At 37.7% G+C, this 16,278-nt stretch overlaps 1 protein-coding gene across 8 annotated transcripts in view; it reads left to right on the forward strand.

Annotated features, from left to right (window-relative positions):
* LOC105384425 (sex determination protein fruitless) overlaps positions 1-16,278 on the forward strand; it is a 63,772-nt gene that overhangs the window by 38,818 nt on the left and 8,676 nt on the right. For 3 of the 8 annotated variants that reach the window (XM_038120151.2, XM_038120159.2, XM_038120153.2), the window contains exons 4-10: positions 6,027-6,178; positions 9,529-9,666; positions 10,100-10,201; positions 10,813-11,022; positions 11,556-11,624; positions 13,284-13,457; positions 15,562-15,676. In XM_038120151.2, coding sequence (XP_037976079.1) covers positions 6,027-6,178; positions 9,529-9,666; positions 10,100-10,201; positions 10,813-11,022; positions 11,556-11,624; positions 13,284-13,457; positions 15,562-15,676 — 960 coding nt within the window. The other 5 variants (XM_038120154.2, XM_038120156.2, XM_038120158.2 and 2 more) reach the window with 5 other exon arrangements.

Raw genomic sequence — 16,278 nt, forward strand, 5'->3', positions numbered from 1 at the left:
GCTTGTACTATGACTGTTAAAGTCACCAACAACTACTTTCACTGGGTGGGTGTTAAAGTTATTCGGAGGGAAGAACTCGAAGAGTGTCCCAGGAGGCTTGTATACCGAGGTGACGGTGCAGTATCCGAAATCGATGGTGATGACTTCTATCCCATTCTGGGTTGTACATTCAACTGACCTTGTGCTTATGCCGAGAGTAGCAAACACTGCGTTACCGTGTTTCGGGTGAGAAGTCTCGGCAATAAGCTCAAGTCCAGGGATGTGTGGTCGGCTCTGAGTCTCGTCTCTGTGGGTCTCCTGCACACACATCACATCGCACTGCGATGTACGGTGTAGGTCGGCGAGGATTTCTGACTTGTTTGCAGAGAAACCCTCGATGTTAATAGAGAGAGCTGAACTCGGTTTGTCGTCGTGGTGAAAGGATTCGCCAATCTTACGATTGCCCAGGGTGCACCACGGGGAGGTTCCTTTCATGCACCCCAAGCACTAAGCAATGCACTAAGGTAGTCATAATACTCATAATGTATAATGATGTTTCACATGTTTTTCTATTTGTTTGAACCAAAATATCGTTTATACTTTGTATTCCTACATTTTACGGCCCATTCAAGATTCAAGCTTCCTATCTATAAAAGTTATTACTATTAGCATATCTGGATAATGGCAACCTGAGGTATAAAATACATGCTGCCACTCTCTGTAATTTATGTGACAACATGCTTTTTTTATCTTATAGGTACATATCCATTATTTAAAAAGGCCCTTAGGGCTTGTACACAAAACTGCACAGCGACGTCGCATCGCAAAAATCTGCGACTGTTTTGAAATTTTTCCATCGCAGATTTTTGTGATACGACGTCTAATCGCAGTTTTCTGTACAAGCCCTTACTCTAAAGTAGAAAATTACATTGTCATTTCAAATTGTGGAAAAAACCAACTAACTAATAAATTAATGTTTTTTTTCAGAAAATGCTTGCGAATGTGTGGCTACAAGAAAGCTGCGCGTTAACACACGACACTTTTTCTCGGTGTCACTCGACTCACAACATTGCATTGATGTGGCAATTTTCTTCATACTTTTTAATATGTTTGCTATACTTATATTTTTTTATGACTATGTCTGTCATATAGAGGATCGTGAACTCACGTCACGAGTAATTGAGAAAAATCTATCATATCCAATGAAAGCTATGGATTTGATTATTAATTGGCTCAAAATTTATCATTATAATGCCGCATAAAAACTAATACAAATAAGAATTTCATTTAAACAATTTACAGTTGGTCTCCAACAAATCTCGATAAAATAATAAAGTTATGATAGAATTTTATTTACTGTTGTGTTATTCTTATTCCATAGAATAACTACACGGTAGTTAATCTATGCCTATTTAACTACATTCCTCTAAAATTATATCACTCTCCTAAAATCTCAAAAAATATACTTACTTATTTATAAGTAATTGTGTGTAATCTCGGTAGGTACCTACCTAAGTAGGCATAGGCATCTACATCTACAGTCATAAAGTAAATCTTAATAAAATAGCTAACTTACTATTTTATATCTTTAAAATTAAAAACCATAAAAAAATACTTATTAGAAAAACGTTTATTAAAGAACGAGCTTACAGTCATCACGACCCATCCCGTCCCCAATGCTGGAGCATGGGACTCCTTCCAATGAAGAAAGGGTTTTTAGACCTAGTCCACCTCGTTGGATGAAGGAAGGGTTTTCACGAAGGGGTCACGCAGGACCTCTAGGAACTTTTAAATAAAAAATGAAAAATAATCAGCCCTACCGTGAATATTTGTACCTATTCTTATTAAAAATATATAAGTAATTAACTAAAAACCTTGCAATTTACAGGTTAGTAAGTAGGTACCTATATCATTTTACAATAGAAAAATATAAAAAACAAAAGTAATAAACTTATTTTTTTAAATAGAAAATGTCATTGTCATAAAAATTTTAACAAATAATAATTTCCTAATTGGATTGAAATTTTAAGGATTTCACGACATTCATTATTATGTTTGTGTTGTATGACATCTCCAAATCGCCAGCCAAGCATGGAGATTTTGACAATAACCCTCCAGTCTTGGAGAAGGGGCTATGCCCAGCCCGGAGGGTTTTTTACTCTATACTCACAAAAACGTACGAACAAGAGATGTCGTGTAATCGGCATGTTTAATACAACGATATACTTAGATAGTTTTTCGTGATATAGAGTGCCCCCCCTACAGTGTAATTTTTTACGGGCAGTGTGTTGGTACATCTTAAATGTTGTACCTATTAATGGTTACCTACAAAAACCAGTAGATATTAAAATTAAGTATATAAGTTAAGTAGGTAAGATAATTCAGTAAAACTTTCGTTAAGCAAGATAAACCATAAATGGCAGTAGGTATTTTTTTTATTTTTAGGCATCAAATAACTACAAACCTAAAAACATTATAAAGAAGACCGGAAAACAAATCAAATCCTGATAACAGAGTACAAATACATTTAGCAGAAATAGCTCCATAGACATGCCTAGAAACATATACAATGTAATCCAAATCAAGTCTCTTTTGCACAAGCTTTTCTATTCATGCACGTTTTACACTCACACCTACACTACACTCAATATACAATGCGCAGCGAAGTTTTATGTTGTACCCGCCAAGCCGTGATGACAAAGGTTGAAGCCCCATTGGAAATAGAAGCAAAGGTTCCTGCCGCCATGCTGCCGTCGACGTCAAAATTCGTCCCGAAGAAGGCTGTGCGACTTCTTGCTATGCGAATCTTTGACACTGGGTAAATCACATTTTATACATTTCAAGACCTCAATCAGTAAGTACCATAAATTTTATGTTAAACTTTAATCTAATCGGTAACATGAAAAAGCAGTGTGACGTAATCATGGTTTCATCATATTTATCACGTGCAACTCAGATAGATAGGACAAGTCGTTGTTATTTGCGGGATAATTTACATAGAGATAGAGGCGAGTCCCAGGGGCCGCGCACCCGTTGAATTTCTATTGTTTAGATTGGAAAACTAAGTGCGGCCGTGCGAACTTTCCTCTTTCGTCATTATGAGTGCAGCCGCCAGGTGTCGCGCGGCCCAAATGCATCCTCATTATTCTCGGAAAAGGGAGTTTTGGTTTATTTTCAGGCCAATTTTCCTTAGCTAAGGGTATTGATTGGAAAACGCTTCAGTTTTGTGATAAGTACTTAGTGATGGTAGCTCAATCAAATCGCTGTGGTAGCCTCGCTAATCTTATTGAGTGCCTACCTAAATTTCGTTGTTTATGAGATCAGTGACCAGCACCGCCTTTGAAGTACTTATATAATTATATCCGCGTATGTTAAATCTTAAACCAGAGGCGTTACTGCACTATCAGACTACGATTAAAATCAATTTAAAATCAACTGTAATAGGGTTTCACCTACTCAGTTCGATTAGTCTCGCGGTAGAATCGATGTAGCATCGAGAACGAATCGATTTCCCTAATAGCCGATGCTGGCCCGTGGAGATTGACTCATTTGCACTGCATTACATTACGGGTTGACACAAGCGGCCACTCTAATCCCATCACAGTAATGAACATTGAACAGATCATACGGACTGGCATTTTCTAACTCGATCGAATCGGAGGACCGCCAATCTAATCGGAGAAATTCTGGAGTCCTAGCTGTTGATAGGCAAAAGGATATGGGAACCTAAGACGGGTACAAAAATAGTCACCCGACTTTTTTTTCAATGAGAAGTAAGTAAGTAGGTACCTCAGTATTCGTTACCTGAGTAAAAATAAAATTGTGGACTCGACCTACGCGGTTTCATTTCATCTCATTATAACATCGCGCTTTTTATGACTGACTCAACAATCCGAAAGTCATCATCAAAGGTCATGAGCTGAATGTGCCTACTAGTGGGTACCCACCTACCTAGACACTAGACAGGTTAAGAAAAAAAAACTAGAGTTCATTGCCCAAACCTCTCGTCTGCCCAATTCAAGGCCGCAGACGTTAATAAGAATAAGGCATCGGCATCAGTCCTACCTGCCTAGGTATCATTATCAAGATTTATACCTACGAACTTAACTTATAGGTACTTACATGAGAGTTATGAGTACTCACTTACTATCTATAGGTTATTTTATTTGTTACAAATTTATAAAAAAAAAACAAAAGAGGTTGTCATACATACCATACTAGGTAGGTAAGTAGTTTTAAATAACCATTTTGGTAAATAGCAAGATACTTACGTCTTATTTACAAAATTAATGAAAACCTTCAGTTATTTACGTAAGTAGGTACTCACTTACTAAAAAAATCTATAAGTAACTAACCAGTAGGTACTTAGTTAAAAATATTTACAGAGTTATAAGGTAGCTGTAGGTTATGAAGGTACTTTACTTAATAATCAGAATACCTACGTAGTTACTTACTTCATTAATTTTACATTTACAATAAGTATAAAGAGAGCATGATTGTAGGCGATGACGTTGAATGACGTAAAAGTGGACGTAGGAATAGGAATGGCTTGCGTCCTACTGTACTTAACTACACGCAAGGTCATTGCTCTTTATTTCTAGGCTATTTCCGTAATAGACAACTAGCGCCCTCTTACACAAAAGCACGCACTTCATCCCATTTCGGCGGGTAAATTAAAGCACTATTGTACATTACATCTTCATGTAGATGGCGCTGTGTGTCTGCCAATTTGCGAATTTTACAAATGTCAAGGCTAATGTTATTTACAGTTTTCAATTAAAATCTTAAGCTTGAGTATTAGTACACTAATTTATTAAAAGTGTACACAATAATGATAATTTTGTGCTAAAATTACTTAAATCTACAGAGAAATCCAAAAAAATATTTCTTCCGCGACATAACCTAAAAGATGTGTAATGTAATAAAAAGTTCTTGAAATCGTACAAATATGATTTAAGTAAACAATTGAATGCAACTATTTAAATTAACTAAACCATTACCATCTATTTTCTAAACAAAGGAAAGTAAAAATTCGTCTATAATTTCAAATCATTCAGATAAATGAGTTTGCGAATTTTGAATTTACCGCCAACCCGTCGTAACGTATGAAGTTCGCGTTGCGAAAACTAGCCGATACGAAAGATATCCGAAGGCCGTGTATATTGCGGAAATCGAGAATCGAGATGTGTGTGTGGTCAAAAAGACAGTGCAAGGTAGGGGTCGGGTGGCGTTTGTGATGGCAAAATTTTTGCAAATGGTGAGTTAGGTTTATTGGAAGATTTGTGTGTTATGATGATAATATCTATCAGTGACAGTGAATGATTTGTGTTTTCGTTATATTTCTGGTGGTGATTGATGCAAAAATGTACAGTTTTCGAGTTACGGGATTGGCAAATGGCGCTCCGAATAACTGAAGTTGACACAACTACGCGTTTAGAAATCTCGTACATCTCCGATAGCCTATTTCTAGGCACGCGTCATGACCTGTGATATCGGCGAATAGTGGTGCATCCTCAAAATCCTGAAACCGCGAGTGAGAAGTTAGCAACTGGGACATCCAGCTTGGCGATTATAACGGTGCCAGCATGTTGCAATTTTTTTGGGCAGCGGTACTACTTTTTAAACTCGTTTTATAGAGGCGGCTAGAGGCTTCCGCGTCCAGGAGGGTCGGTGCCCTCGGCGTATGTCTTCTGGACTTAAATTACATAATGTATGGGTCGTGTAAAGCGCGCAACAAGTAGACATGTGAGGCCTAACTGTCAATGTGCCGTACGGTGAGCCGCGGCCCCCATTAATTTGAGCGGCTGATGTCACTTATCTCGCTCTCCTATCTAGGCCCTACGACCGCCAATTTTTTCTGCACATGCTATCTGAATGTAAACTTGATAAAACGATGCTCACGTCCAAATGCTGCTGTGTAGGGACCAGATGCTGTATTTAATATATTTCTATTCAAATATTTAAGTTTGCAAGCAGTAGTTTTAGTTTCAAATGAAGCGTATTTAGTGGTTGTTGGCATTGAGTATAATAGAGTGTGATGTTTGCAGCACGGTCACTGACATTAGCACCAAAGATGGACCAGCAGTTCTGTCTGCGCTGGAACAACCACCCCAACAACCTGACGGACGTGCTGGCCAACCTGCTGCAGCGGGAGGCCCTGTGCGATGTCACCCTCGCCTGCGACGGAGAGATGGTCAAGGTAAACAATCACTAGTATTTGTTTTAGACACTGTTAGCTGAGGAAGTATTTGTGCCTGTCAATGTTTGTTTTAGTTTCAATACGGTTTTGACACTAACTTATAAATTGATTGGTAACTTCCGTCATCGTTTTCAAATATTCATTTCCAAATTTTATAGTTAAGTATTATGATTGTTGGAGCCAGGATGGTTCCTGAAGCTTGTTGAGGGGATTCCTTTTCTCTTTATTTCATTTGTTTCTTATAATATGTATTAAAAATCATTTATCTAAAGGAAGTAAGAAAATCTACATCATAAATCTCATAATAGGTATTCCTGCTCATCAAAGAAGCATAATTTCTAGATGAATAATAACAAATTGCACTCATTACAATAAATCTTACTACCTAATCACTACAGGCAATATTTACTAAGATTGTATTGATGTGACATTACAACTTCATTCATAAATATTACCAAACATGAATGAAAAACCTAAATTATGTTGTGCTTGTAAGCATTATTTTGTAACAACATGAATGAATGTAATTTAATTAATTAAAATTTAATACACAATTTTTATAAACTAGTTAGGTAGGGCTTATAAATATATCTTCAGTACTCTTATCTCTGTATTCTATTATTAGTATCTATCTTCACTCTACATAATTTATAGTTGGTGAATATAGGCCTACCTCAAGGTGCCCATCTACCTATATCTATCTTTACTCTATCCTCAACCTTTCTCATCCAGATACAACAACAAAATGTTAATGATAATTATAAGATAAAATTAAAACATTTATAGCAAACCAATTTTGGTTCATAAATAGGTTTTACAATAGCAAAATCTTCTTCTTAGCAAATTGGTGACAAACTCTACAGCTGATGTATCTTTTGTCACCCGGGTGGTGAGATGATAATAATATGATATTGCTCTTTCTTGTCAATATTTTTAACACAAATAATAACTCTCTGTAACAGGACAGCCTCATACTTGCCTGTATATTTTATCAAGTTCCATTTTTATCACAGACCTTGAGACTATTTAAAATATTATCAAAACAATAGGGCTATTTTCGCCACATATCTACATATTTAATTCATTCAAATATTAGGAAAAAATATACGTAAATTAAAAATAGATATTTTTGGCAAGGATACTCTTATCTACTAGAACAAATTCAAAAATTTAATAGCGTAACTAATCTTTTTCTATTATGCGAGTTCACTTCATTATGCCTAAGGCGGCCTTCATTACCGAAAACGTTATTGTACTTTTGAAGTTGCTAGGTATACCTAAAATGGCTACGTTTTTTTGTGCACATAGAGCATTGACGTCACACACTCGGAGATATGCGGCGCGTATGTTTGCACACATTAAGGGCTATTAATTCATGTCGTTACACCCACTTGAAGCTATTCGCAAAAAGTCTCGCGCGCATCTTTTTAGCTCTATTTGGTACCAGTCTAGCTACTCTAGCTAGCCTTAGGACCGAGGATGATGGAGCACTCTTCTAATTATTATTTTAATGTAAACCTGTTTAGTCGTTTTCGAAGGTTCATAGAGGTTCGTCCGAGGAGAAACACTCCGTTACTTTTGAATTGCCTATAAATTTGAATAATTTAGGTCCGATCTAGCAAAAAACTACATGAGTATTTATTCCTACCTAACCATTTGTAGGACTATAGGTATTTTGTGGTAATGATAAGAAATGGTTGAATTAAACAATGACGTATTGTATGAAATGAACACAAATAACATCCAATCTGGATCCCCATGCGCGTGTCGAGTGTCGCGAATATCGAGGCCTACAACTTAATACCTAATTAGTGTCAAGGTTCTATTTCACACATGCGACCTAGATGATGGGTTAACAATGCGACAATGAACAAATTAAGAGTTTTCATGCTGAAAAATTGAAAATTTCACGTATATGAAAGTGTCGCTGCCTATAAACTATGGTGTGAGGTGTGAGATATCGTAATAAGTTATTCAAACTAGTTTAGTCTTTCGACTCCTTAGAATGCAGAATTATGAAAGTTTTAAGCTAATATAAAATGCAATTTGTTTTGTAGGTCGAAAGTGAATAGCCTGAGTAGGAAGTCTGCAGACGAGATTTGTCTTTGTATACTTTCTAATTTTGAGAGATTTCATAAAAGGTCCGAGGGCATGTCGCCGGCGCGTGATCAACTTGCTTCGACATCAGGAAATAATTTGGCAAAAAACACTACACTGATCATTCATAAAGGCATTTAGCGTTGCCAAACTGCCTCTTGTTAATCGTATACACTGTTTCGCCTGATGGCTAATTAAAATAAGAATAGAAAAAATATCCAGCGACTAAGGTCCTTTGAGTTCGTGTAAGTTTTGTAGGTAGAATTGCGAGGTTTCAGCTCTGAAAACATACATAAATGGCTTCACACAGGATGCTTCATATTTCATCTAATGTAAGCAATCTGCCTGTATGTGTATACGTTGATGTTATGACTACTTTTAAAAAGTGCAATGAACTACAACTATCATTCATAATACTGTTTCCTGCAATAAAAAAAAACCGGCCAAGTGCGAGTCGGGCTCGCGCACAAAGGGTTCCGTAGCAGCAAATATAATATTACAGTTAAATCAACCTATCTCAAAAACTATAAGAGATACTTTGATCAAACCAAAAATCGTTGAAAGAGTTAATTAGCATGCATCACCTCTATTTTTTTTAGAATTTTATACCCCGTAGTTATAAAAATAGAGGGGGGGGGACATACTTTTTACGACTTTGAGAGCTGATATCTCAAAAACCGTTCACTTTAAGAAAAATGTTTTTTAGAAAACTTTATATCATTTTAAAAGACCTTTCCATTGATACCCCACACGGGTATGTACATCGAAAAAAAAAATTTCATCCCTCAGTTACATGTATGGGGGGCCCCACCCCCAATTCTTTTTTTTACTATTTAGTGTCATATTTTTGTAGCGGTTCATACAACACATATTCCCATCAAATTTCATCACTGTAGTACTTATAGTTTCCGAGTAAATCGGCTGTGACAGACGGACAGACGGACAGACGGACATGACGAAACTATAAGGGTTCCGTTTTTGCCATTTTGGCTACGGAACCCTAAAAAATGGTTTGCAATTACTACAAACCTGAATTTTTTACCACTCATTTCAATTAAGAACACGTTTAAAATGTATGTTTTAAATTATGTATTACACGATAATGCCTATGCGTACAAACTTTATTTAATTATATGTACCTATGTACCTGCAATAGATACATCATATAGGTAGTTCGCTTCAAAATTAGTGATTACCATCCAAATCCAGAAGGTTTTTTTTTTCAATATAACTAATATGGAATCTTGTTTCAGGCGCATCAAACCATTCTGTCGGCATGTTCGCCGTATTTCGAGAGTATATTCATGCAGAACAACCACCCACACCCCATCATCTTCCTCAAAGATGTCCGCTTTTGCGAGATCAAGTCCCTGTTGGACTTTATGTACAAGGTGAGTTATATTTTTATTTATTCATACAAATATTATAAAATAAAAGTACAAAGGATGTAATATCTTTGCGTAAAATCAAGTGCTAGGCTGTTTAAGTTGCTAGTGTTACTACTATTTTAATAAAGACGTAAATATGTGTTGTGCAGTTGTGCTTGATTCAGGGAAACGCCAAATAAACTGCCGTTTCTTATCTTCATGAGTTTCATGACATAGCGTGTAAAAGTGAATGACCTGAGATTTCATACATTTTACAATAGGCCAAAATTCACTGCTGAAGTTTGTATAACGTCTAGATTTCTTGAAACAAGCACCTCGTTAAGAGTTTAGAATAATTGTGGGATATGTTATAATTATCTATTTAAAATGAAATTTATTACTTGCAATTAACACTTTATTTTTGCATTTTTAAGTGATTAAATTATTTTTTTCGCAGGGTGAAGTGAATGTGGGACAGAATATGCTGCCGATGTTCCTAAAAACCGCTGAAAGCTTACAAGTTAGAGGCCTAACAGAAAATAGTACTTTAAATCCTAAGGTAAGATTATATGTCCTTCTATTTATGCATTACAATATATGTTTTTTTTTGTTTCTTCCTAGCAAACCCATAAAAAAACTTTTATTCTAAACTCATAAATCTCAACGTAAATGCAATCCTTCCAACAATTATTACTTATTGTGCATCAGATGCTTAAAATCCTTTATCATCCAAAAACAAAACAAGAACCTCAAAAATCTCTAAGAATCCAATCGTCAGTGAGGCAGAAATCCTTATCGAAGGAGAGCGACATGACGATCCTCACCATTGTCATGGTCTAAACAAAAACAGTCGGAAGACGAGCCGACTATCCTCCCGAGGGAAATCCTTCTTCTGCTTCCATACCCTCTATCCTCAGCCTTCCTAGCGTCTTTTTACGACTACGATGTAATCTCTATCCTCGGCCTTCCTAACTTCTCTCACAGTCTACCCTTGAACAGTCCGAAGACCGTTCCACACCGTCGGTGACAGCCGAGAACCTCTCCTCTCGAGGACAATCGTACTAAAAAATAATGAGAAAGCTACCTCCGAATATGCTAGGGAAATGCAATCTCTCTTATGAACGACTATTATGTAATCTCTATCCTCGGCCTTCCTAACTTCTCTCACAGTCTACCCTTGAACAGTCGGAAGACCGTTCCACGCCGTCGGTGACAGCCGAGAACCTGTCCTCTCGCGGGGACTCGTTCGCCACGCCGCCGGCGGCCCACGCGCCCGCGCCGCCCGCCGCGCCGCCGCTGCCGACGCCTCCGGAGAAGCGCCGCAGGAAGAATTCCAGTGCGCCTAGGGATGATGTGGATCTGTCGTATCATCGCTATGAGGTGAGTTGGACACTTCTTCTTTTCAGCCTATGTGTCTGGCCAGGTGTCTCCCAGCAAAGAAAGCTAGTGGATGGAGTTGATAACTTGATTATTGAAGACTTTTATAGGCATTTTTTTTGTTAGAGGTCCCATGAAAAACTTGGCAAGATTTGGACGTAATGATAGACTGGTTAAACGCGGCTATCAGACATCTACTTCTTTCTTTAGCACGGGTTCGGGCACATTGAACCAGCGAGCTTTCCCATAACTCATACCAAAGACAACTAGAGGGTTTTCTGGTTACCTGCTAAGAACCGGCATGAGCTTTAGTGACTCTAGAAAATCTAGCGATGCCGTTCTACATAATTTCCCCATGATATTATACCCATTATATTTTGGAAAATACTGTAGGAACTAAGTGCTCATTTGGGTCGGCATCTGACAAGATGCATCTTAGATTGTCTTGTATTGGCGGTAAAAACAACCGTTACGTTGAATATTGAAATTGTAACTTAGTGGCTGCATGGAGTTTAAATGGTATATTGGTATCGCAGGAGAACCGTCGCAAGAACAACTCCAGCGCGCCCAGAGACGACGTGGACCTGTCGTACAACCGCTACGAGGTTTGTATATGAATCTACAGCTTTTAACATAAGCTAGACACTTACTGTATTACCTGAGTTAGTGTTAAAAAAAATACAGATTTATCAGACATTAGAAGCCTTAGACTCTAAAGAAACGCAAACTTTTAGGCATAGTGACGAGAATTTTTTGTCATGCGTGCCTTTTTTGGTTTTTGGCTAAAGATTGAATAATAGGCTAGCTAGAGGTGAAATGCTTGTTCTTCTCTTTCAAATACATTCGTTTTAATTTTTCATCTATAACTTGTTGAAAATATATATCATGTATAACAAAAGCTCAACTCACCCCAAATGTCCGCACAGATAGTGTAGCTCATAATCCGGATTGTCAATGTCCGCACAATAGTCACATTATAAAACACCGGACTTTTTATTCCGCAATCTTTACATTTACAACAACTTTCATAATTTTCCGATGCCGCCAAAAACCTATCTACATTTTAGTCTTCCGTTCCCTTTACATGGTAAAGGGCATATGGCTCAAATAGCCTATTCCACATAGCCAAATAAATAAATTTTGTAATGTGATGTGATAATGGTAGCGATACTGAAGGCACAACAATAAAATTTATTACTGACAGAATCTTTTTAAAAATCGACTCAATGAGTGTTTCTGTAAATCTCATTTTACAGTGGCAAAATTTATACTTTGACATTGCTAAAATTAAATTTCAGTGCTTTCAGTATCGACATCAATGTGTAATGAATGTGAAGTGTTTATGGTGTGTATGTGTGAAATAGGATGGCGATGGCCGCATATAAAAACTAAACAGTTAACAGTAGTTTTTATTGGTGCAAACCAGTACATATCGACTAGAATCATATCGCCATTTAATAACCATCCGTTATTTCTTTATCCAAATTGTGTATGCTAATCACTAATTCCTTTTAATCTTAGTTATTTAGCTTCTATAGAGGAAAGCTAGCGCCGCCGCGCCGGTAGCAGTTTTATGGAACCGTTGAATACTAATATTTAAAAGTTTCGACATAAAATAAAACATAGGTATACAATGCATACGTTGATAGTTCGTTAAATGGATTTTTGAAAAAATCTACATAAAAATATCATTCAAAAACTACCTAGGTACCTATCTAACCTAAGTAGTTCTTGAATGATATTTTTATGTAGATGTGGATTCAAATTAAACTTCCTTATGTTTCAAGGATTTTCAAAATATAGGAATTCTTTACACGTGTCGGTTTCTGCATAATTTTAGATTGCGACAACTAAACATTCGATATATTATTATGTATACCAACTACATTATTAAAAAACTCACTAATTAGTTTGAATATCACGTTACTTTGTTGAGAAACTGTATATTTTTAAATATAAACCCTTTTTTGTAACATTATATTTATTTACAATTTAATCAGATCATGGTATTACGCCTCCAGACATTAGCTCCTAGGGGTCTCTGATTGGATTCGAATAATTTAAACTTTTTTGCATCAGTTAAGTTGCCAGTAGCCACTGCTAAACGAGACCACAAAAGAGGTGACACTTCCAAACCTTTCAGTTATCCGACCTCCTTTAGTTTGGCCACGAAAGAGGCCTCATCTCCGAACGTTATCCCACCTTTTTCTCATTTCCCACAAAAGAGGTGGCATCTCCAACCCAGCTAACCGTCCTCATTGCAGGGCCACTACAAATCCGTGAAGGCGGGGTCCACGGGGTCGGGGTCGGAGCCGTCCACCCCGCCCCCCGCGCACGCCCCGCGCCTGCCCGCGCGCTCCCCCGCGCCCCCGCCGCCCCCACACGTCAAGCAGGAGCCCGAGTACCAGCCGCCGCACTATGAACACAGCCATATACCGGTCAGTTATTGTTGATTTATGGTGTTTTTCAGGTGGTAAACAAGTCAGCAATCTCTTTTTTCTCCTCAGCAGGTCTTCAGTGCAGTGGTTGTAAGACGGCGGCGATTTGGACATTTTGCCAAAGACCCATCTTAATGTTAATTGTAAAAATCGACACCTATTAGTATAACATTTTTTCGCAGACTGTTGTTTGCATGTAGCATTTGCTGTATGCAGTAGATACTGTTTTCATTAATTTACGTTTCCGTTTGCTTCCGGTACAATTTAATCTTCAAACCTTAGACCCAAGTGTAGGTATGTCTCTTGAATTTGGCGTGAATTCTAGCAAAGGGCGAAGAAAGCCTAACCGTTTACATCATTATTATTACATCGTGTAATAAAAATGGATGGAATTTCATCTAGATATGCAAGTGCTTCGACTGGTTTAATGGATCGTGCGTTTTCCACATGAGTGATGAGGTGTACTTAGTATGTGCACTAGATAACACGGTTGTTTAACTGAACCTATTCTTGTGTGTTGATTCTTGCAGTCTTCATTATCTGCAGTAAAAATATGTCTAGTTAGCTAATCTTTTAACAACTAAAACCTCTAAAATAGGGTGCTATCAAGAGTAATAAAACTATATATTTATGATGAGTCGCAAAATCTTACGGTCCGGCATGTGGAAATACCACAGATGGTCAATCGGACTTGACCGTTAGCTCAGAAGAAACGCTATCTGGAAGCTACTTCCAAGCGTCTGCATCACCGTGACAGGTGTAACTACTGCACAGTTTGATCGGGATCTATCGCTAAAGCAGATCGACTACAGTTCACTATCATTTATGTAATAATTCAATGAATCTTTGCGTCTCGCGTCGATGCACTTACCTACGAAAAAGAACTTATTAATATAAATAAAATTCTCATACTATTTTTATCATTCCGTTGTTTAAATTAGGTCTTTGACGCCTATATTATCATTATTAAACATTTTATTTTTAGTACCCGTTTAGGTAAAAATATTTTTAGAATAGGTTGTGTAAATTAAAGTACCTACCTATTATAATAAATGATGTGATGAATATTAAACGCGTAAGAAGGTGAAGGCCATTGATACAGAATTGCGAGAGTAATGGAAGCAAGCGGTCCATATTAGCTGGGACTAATGTATCGTGCTGCGCGGACGACTAACTGTAGTCGGCTAACGGGGCCGCAGCCCTCACGCCATGGGCCATGTCTTAATTCGCTGTTAGGAGTACGGTGCTTCGATCTGAGTAATTGATAATGTCGTAAATGCCTAGCCGGTTCTCCGTTACCTTTCGTTAATGATACACAGGATTTCGATTATAAATTATACTTTATTAAACCGTTGAGTCTCGCTTACGATTTATATCAAACGGAAACCACAGTTTTTAGGTATAGACTTACGGAATGCAAAAATGAGATTAGAATAATAAATTATCCCTCGGTCCACGTATCTCATTTGCTCCTCCATTAACCTGGATAGGCTGTCGCTCCACATAATGTAATTAATACCAACATCGAGACCTTTCTTCGGGCGAAATTTATTGATGTGCTAAGATAACCGCGTTCAAATTTAAATAAATATGCATAGTATTAAACTTGTAACTGTACCTTATTGGATACGAATATTGGCAATCGATTTAGCAGTGGGTGTATGGAGGGAATGTATTTCACGGTGTTATCAAATCAATAATAGTCCCACAGTGATGTCTAACCGTCTGCGCGTGATTCATTTCGTACGCTTTATTTAGTGACTATTAGTGTGACCTATGGCGAATCGGTTTGGGTCCTTGAAATTGGCTGTTAATTGGGGCGATTAACCTTGAAAGCCCATGCTAAATGCTGATAGTATTAAAATGTTTGCAACATGTGTATTGAATGTTTGATTAAGGCATAACAATGTACGAGTATAGCCATCGCCACCATACGTGTGTTTTATATCTTGAAAGATCGTTCGATTTATTTTATCGGTCCTTTCTGCTACTCTCAAATCTCAACCTCTTAGCTGTCTAGGCTCGGATCTCAATACACTCAACAGATTCCACACTTCCTCCTACATCTCTACAATTGGGTAAACTCCACATGTATGGGTTCCAGGCGATCGGAGTGACGGAGATGGCGTCGATGCTGCAGCAGCACGCGCTGAGCAACGAGGGGACAGAGGGCGACCAGATGCTGCCCCCGCACCCTGACCAGACTGACACCATCGATGGTGAGTGAGACAAGTACCCTTGTGTAGCGACTTTAGACTATCACGTCCGAAGACATCTCTGATTCTAAAGTCGCAGTTTTGTGTCTACGCAGAATGTTAGCCATATTTTTAAATGTTAAATAGTTTTATTCGAGGAGATTGAGCGGCAACGCCGAAAGCAGGGCACAGAAGGAAGCTCAAGACGGCTTGCATGGTCCATAAAATTGATTGAGGTCATTAACTTCATTTCTAACTGGTTAGTTGAGTTTTTGGATGAAGTTTGTGGACCTTTAATAATTACAATTGATAGTAGCAAAAAATATGGCTAAGATTTTCGCGTGGATAGACGGCAAACTCGTTTGCTTCCTATCCTGTAGATAAATATTGATGGGACCCTGACTGCTTACACGGGACCTGGGCGCTGGCGACACCGGGGCATGCATGCTGGTTGTCGGTTCCTTGATGTATTTTTGCATGCACTTTTGTATTCTTATCATTTCATCCTTATTTGCACTTACTAACCGCTTATATTTTTATTGGTTCGCTTCGTTAGTTCTCGTTTCGTTGTTGTTTAATCTTAGTATGAAGAAATTGGTGTGAGTTTTAATTTTAAAATGACTAAT

This window comes from Plutella xylostella, chromosome 6 (genome assembly GCF_932276165.1).
Source record: "Plutella xylostella chromosome 6, ilPluXylo3.1, whole genome shotgun sequence".
Taxonomy (NCBI): Eukaryota; Metazoa; Arthropoda; class Insecta; order Lepidoptera; family Plutellidae; genus Plutella; species Plutella xylostella.